Source organism: Sinocyclocheilus anshuiensis, unplaced genomic scaffold (assembly GCF_001515605.1).
Source record: "Sinocyclocheilus anshuiensis isolate Anshui unplaced genomic scaffold, SAMN03320099.WGS_v1.1 scaffold160, whole genome shotgun sequence".
Lineage (NCBI taxonomy): Eukaryota > Metazoa > Chordata > Actinopteri > Cypriniformes > Cyprinidae > Sinocyclocheilus > Sinocyclocheilus anshuiensis.
The window spans coordinates 1,059,893-1,066,152 of record NW_015554119.1 but is presented as its reverse complement, the minus strand read 5'-3'; the positions used below and the strand labels follow the sequence as shown (position 1 = coordinate 1,066,152).

Genomic DNA, 6,260 nt, shown 5'->3' with positions numbered 1-6,260 from the left:
AGTATGCATTTATTTATTTATCTATTAGCCATAAACATTACAGTTGATTATGATATCGATCATGAAGGTGTTTGTTCAAATGTAAAATTACTATTTGTGTAGTTATTATTGATTTTTTGTTTCTTTGTATTTTATTATATGACCTACAATACTTGTCTAAAGCTGGAAAACTACTGAGTCAATCAGTACAATGTAGGTTCACAGCGCCATCTGCTGGATACTGTGAATATGAACAAGTTATTTTACTACATGGAATTTTCCATAGGCAATTTTCATTGTGCCAAAGACACACTGGAATATCACAGTAAAGTATGATGGATGTTTATTTATTTTGTCTTTCAGCAGCCTCATTAAATTCAAGGCTGAAGGAACCACACGGGAGAGGTGTGTTTGTGATATGCAAATCACATGTTTGTTTGTTATGGTAATTTGTACCCCTAACCTGACCAAGACCAAATTACTTTCTGTGCCATTAAAGATGAACACTGAATACATTATATAAATAATGTATAATTTGCATTTTATTTAGCTGCAAAGCACTTTTTGTTCTTCATTTGCACAAAACTGAATGACTGATACTTGTTACTCAGTGATGCCTGAATTAATAGTTTGTGTGCATGCGGTCCCACAATGCCCCTGGTGCTGAATGATTCCTTCTGCCTTTGGAAACACACCCTTCGGCCCTTTAGAGGAGCTGGATTTCGTCACGAAAGGTCCAGTGTCAGGTGTTTGCCTTCAAACTATTTCATCCAGTCCTTTGGTGTGGTGTCCTCTCCTCACGTGACTTGCGATTCGGCTATTATTTGAATGGAGCGTTTACAATGAGAAAGCAGAAGCTGAGAGGTTTGGGTTTGTAAGGTAATACAACAAGTGTAGGCTCAAATGTCAGGGCGATAAATAGTGGGAAAATGATCAGGGTGTGGGTTTGAGGAACAGAAGCTGCTCCGCTTATGTCACTGTCCCATTGAAAATCCCATTAGTTCATGCTCAGTTTTTTTTTTCAGACTCCAGTAAACCTGTTCTCGGAACGGGCTTCATTGTGCTTAAAAAAAAAAAAAAAAAAAAAAAAAAAAAAATCAAAGGGTGGCTCTTTTGACTTTTATGTTAAGTTTTACAGATGAATCAATAGATTTTTTATATGCGGTTGCATCTTTTTTGATTGGCGGCACATTTTGGCTTGATACATTTCAGTGCTTTGGTACATGTAATATTATGTAGTTAATGGGAACATATTTAAGCATATAATCTCTTCCACAAAGTGCCAGGAGCTTAGGAAAGCTTCTTCAGTTTCTTTAGGAAATGCTCAGACATTAATATTACTTAATGTGTACGCTTCCTAGACAGCATTTAAATTTAAACCCTGTCAGACCCCTGTCCTAAAATGGATCTGTTTTAATTCACAGGAATTTTCCAGAACAGCAACACCTTATATCACTCAGCAGGGCAACAGCAAGAGGAGACAATTCTAGTAGAAAATATTATAGTGCAGTTTCAACAGTGAACATGATAAATCCACTTTATGATGATCATCAGTTTAAATAGTATTCTGTGGTTAAAGTATATTTGGTATGTATGATTTAATAATAATAATAATAATAATAATAATAATAATTACTACTGTTATTATTATTATTATTATTTAATATTAAATCGATATTTAAATATACAAATTCATATTCCTTTATATCTGGATTAAATATTGATTTTTTTTTTTTTATTGTGTTTATTGTAATTTACAACAGTAATATATTTATGTATTGATTTGTAATAATTAGAGTTAAATATAATAATATTTAAATTACTAAAATTATTATTATTATTATTATTTAATAATAATAATAATAAATATTTAATTTATACTTAAATATACAAATTCATATTCTTTGTATAGAATCTGGTTTAACTTAAACTGTGTACAATCAAAGCATTATTATTATCGATAATATTAATAACTATATTTATTAATATTATTTATTTAATAATTTTATAACTAAATTATTGCTATTATTAGTAGTACACTCTTAAAAATAAAGGTGCTTCAAAAGGTTCTTCAAGCGATGCCATAGAAGAACCATTTTTGGTTCCGAACCATTTAGACAAAAAGGTTCTTCTATGGCATCGTGAAGCACCTTTATTTTTAAGAGTGTAGTAGTAGTATTTATTTAATATTAAATATGTAAATGAGCTTTAAATATCAAAATTGATATTTTATATAGCATCTGGTTTAACAACCTATTGCATGCTACTCAAATTGAATTTAGAATTTCTCTCTCTCTCTCTCTCTCTCTCTCTCTCTCTCTCTCTCTCTCTCCAATTCTAAATTCAATGCAGAATAAATTCAATTTATATTAGGCTTATTCATTCATAAACTAATGTATCTGGTCGTAATGTGAATGTGACGTTCACCTCCCTTTAAGAGCGCTGCGCCTTTAAGAGCCACGCAGAAGCGCTGGTGTGTGTGTGTGCGCGCGCGCGCGTGTGTGTGTGTGAGTGAGTGAGAGAGTGTGTATGTGTGTGTGTGTCAGCCGTACCCATCATGGCCCCTGAGCAGCAGCTGATCAGACAGACCGCCGCTCCGCCATCCTCCTCCAGCGAGCAGCGGCACCGGTGAGGAGGCTCCATGTGTCCCCCGTCCTCGGTCAGATATCTGAGCAAAAGGGCCGCTCTCCAGCCGCCCAGCGCGAACATGAATAAGGATTATTCCATTAATCTATCGGTGCAGCAAGTGCTGAGCCTGTGGGTCCAGGGCACGGTACCGACCCTACAGCACTTCACAGGTACGTTCACACTAGAAAAAAAAAATCCGGTGAAACGGGTTCTTGTGTCTCATCCAGTCGCGCGCACACGCCTCTCCACACCGGCCAGTCTATTGTACCGGCAGACGCAAGAACAAGGTCACACTTCACATCACACTAACTGTGTGCTTACATGCCAAATTAATCATGTATAATGTTTAGTATTGCATGTATTACTTAATACCTCTTATATTATCTATTAAGTGTGTACCTTACATGATGATGGCAATACCATGGTACTTTGATATATAGCCTACTATGATACTGATTACCATATTCATCTGTTGTGCTACTAACATCATAGTATTGTAAAAGATATGGTATTGGTAAAAACCTTTTACTTTGGAACATGTTCATAAGACATGACTACATTCCAAAGTACTTTTTGTAAGGGCGACAGTTTTTGTAAATAACATAGTAGGCTACATTAATATAGTAATCATTTGGTATTAAGGTGTAGTATTGCGTGCATTAGCCTACTTAATATCTATGACCTTATTTTTTTAAGTGTGTATTGCCAGCAAACTACATCCCTTACGTGGCACAGATGGTAATACCATGGTGCTTTAATATATAGCCTATTATAATACTGAATAAAAAAAAAAACATAGTATTGCCATGGTAAATGTGAAAAGTACAGGATTTTACCTTGGAACATAATTCATAAAACATGGTAATACTATGGCACTGCATTAAGGAGGTTTTGTGAGGGTGGCAGTTTTTTGTAAATAACATTTATATGGTAATCATTCAGAATCAAGATATCAAAGTATTTCACTGAATACCATAGTATTGCTATTGTAGTTGTGTCCAAACCATGATATTTACCATAGCTCTATGTACAAAAAACATATTACCATTTAGGGCTGGGCGATATAGAGAAAGGAAAAATTTAAATCGCATCATATGACCCCTTTAAAGACTACACAAGATTATTATATTATCTTGAAATACATTTTTATATGATTATTATTTTAAATTATTGTCCCTGGATCAGTAGGATACTCTTGTAATAAAGTAGCAGTGGTAGGGGACAGATTTTAAGTATCAGTTCTGCTTAAAAAGATGCAATCTAATCCTGTTTACATGAAATAAGCCTGCTCCCGAGCAGGTTTAAGTTTACGGACCTGTTGCTATGACAGCAACTCCAGGATGAGCTTCGAAGAACCAAATAATCCAAGATCATGCCAAATCGTCAACAATCAAATCCAGCTAACTGAGTTAGTGACGTACGAAGAACAGGCCCCTGGGCTAGACTAACAAAACATTAAAATGCAACAACGTCACTTACATCATTATCACCGCATCTCGATGATGCTCCCTGACGCACTCCTAACATTCAAATGCAAATGTTTATTTTAAATTCGACTAATCATTTTTTTATTCACAATCTCCTCATCACAGGCAGGCACAGCACTCATTTCAGCATGTGTTTGTGTGTGCTGTATGCGTCACTCATAGCACGTGCCTATATCCTGCACTATATCGAACATTTTTTATATCGTTATCGAAGAAGGTGTACCATCGATAAATATCGATACAGTTTTATCGCCCAGGCCTATTACCATTGTACTTTTTTGTTGTTTGTATTACTATAGTATTTTCTTACAGTAACAACAATAGTTGCTCATGCAGACTGTGAACTGCACTGCACTACTGCACTAATGCATGCAGCCAGTCTGATGTGAACCTTTGAAAAGCATCGTGCCGCTCTATTAATCTTTAGTAAATCTTGAGTCATTGCATTGTTTCTGGCAGCTCTCCACTTGTGTAGTGGAGTAATCGTTAGTAATTACCATCACCATATTGGTCTCCACATGATACCGTGCTCGTGGGCTTCTTTTGTGCAGCATACAGTCTTTTGCCTTGTAGATTGTGGGCTTACTCTGTGTTAGTCTGGCTGTTAGTCAACACCAATACTGTGTAAAAACATCTATTCAATGTCAAGGGTATGGAAAAACTGCCCCATATCGCCCAAAGTATAGTTCATTTCCTTTTTAAGGGTCCAAATAAGCTAGCTACACCCATAATTGTATGAACAACTACAGCAATAATATTTTCTTTTCTTTTAATGTGTTGCAATTTTTTGTGCATGTATGAAACGGATGTTATTAAACAATTGATTGATTTGTTTGTCTTGGATACCTCTCTCTCTCTAACAAATAGTATAACACACACGCACACACACACATATAAAAGCTCTATATGTGTGACAAGATGCTATAAAATATTTAGTATGACATATTTGATGCTGGTGGTAATTTTGCTGGTCTTATGCAGTTCATTATAGTAATGCAATATATGCAATATTATGTTTGACATTTAATGTAATTTTGCTGGTCTTATGCAGTTCACTATAGCATTTACAAATATTTTGGTATTGTGTTAGGTCACATGATGTAATATCTGGGTCCTGCATCAAAACCAGTTTAGAAGCACTGAAACACTGGAAAAAATTACTGTAGTGAACAATGTGATATAATATAACAGCCAGACCACAAGTAAGCAGATGTTACTGGAAGTCCGCATGAAGCATTTGTAGGGAACAAGTATAGGCCAATTTTACAGTGCGTGAGGCACATGACGCCCTTTCATTTCTGAGATTTGGCCAGATTATAATTTATGCAATATCGTGGACATCTGGCATGACGCAACACATGATGCAACTTGTAGGACAGGTAGCATGTGAAAAAAACCTCCAAAAACTAACCATTACTCACCCTCATTGTCATTCCAAAGCAATATGCTATTTTCGTTTCATCCAAAAATACAAAGCGTTCTTTGTAACGCTTCTCTAAATAAAAGCATTCAGAGTGACCACGGCAGTCAAGCTCCAAAGAGGTACCACACATTTATTTGTGCAACTGCATACTGGTTTGGAAAGATATAAAGGGTGAGTAAACAATGATGGAATATTAATTTTTGGCAGGAGAACATAAGATGAGGTTGCACATCAGCTGTGGCTTCAATCCCCCATCAGAACAGACCATCAATCAGAACATCCACCTCAAAAGCCCCCGCCGCTGACAGAGACAGCTGTGCTCAGAGGGCTCTTATGCAGTAGACGTCTCTCTTTGTGATGATGTGAAGGAACAGCACAGGTGCAGAAGCACAGAGACTCAAAGAGAATGCAGAGAGGTGTTGCACATCACAGAGGATCTCACCTGGACCACCAACACCATGTCACTCTCCAAGAAGGCACAACAGCGCCTACACTTTCTCCGCCGGCTGAAAAGAGCAAGTCTCCCTCCACCCATCCTCACCACATTCTATAGGGGCACCATTGAGTGCGTGCTGACCAGCTGCATCACTGTCTAGTATGGGAACTGTAGTGCAGCAGACCGCAAGACCCTCCAGCGGACAGTGAACACAGCTGCAAAGATCATCGGTGCCCCTCTCCCCTCCATCCTGGACATTTTCCTTACACGATGCTCCAGCAAAGCCAACAGTATCGTGAAGGACCCC

General features: G+C 37.0%; 1 protein-coding gene across 1 annotated transcript in view; it reads left to right on the top strand.

The window, feature by feature from the left end:
* The first annotated feature begins 2,479 nt into the window (after positions 1-2,479).
* LOC107669975 (transmembrane protein 170B-like) overlaps positions 2,480-6,260 on the top strand; it is a 13,002-nt gene continuing 9,221 nt past the window's right edge. The window contains exon 1 of the mRNA XM_016462409.1: positions 2,480-2,777. Within this exon, the coding sequence (XP_016317895.1) occupies positions 2,621-2,777 (157 nt within the window). The 5' untranslated portion in view covers positions 2,480-2,620. The remainder of the gene's footprint in view (positions 2,778-6,260) is intronic.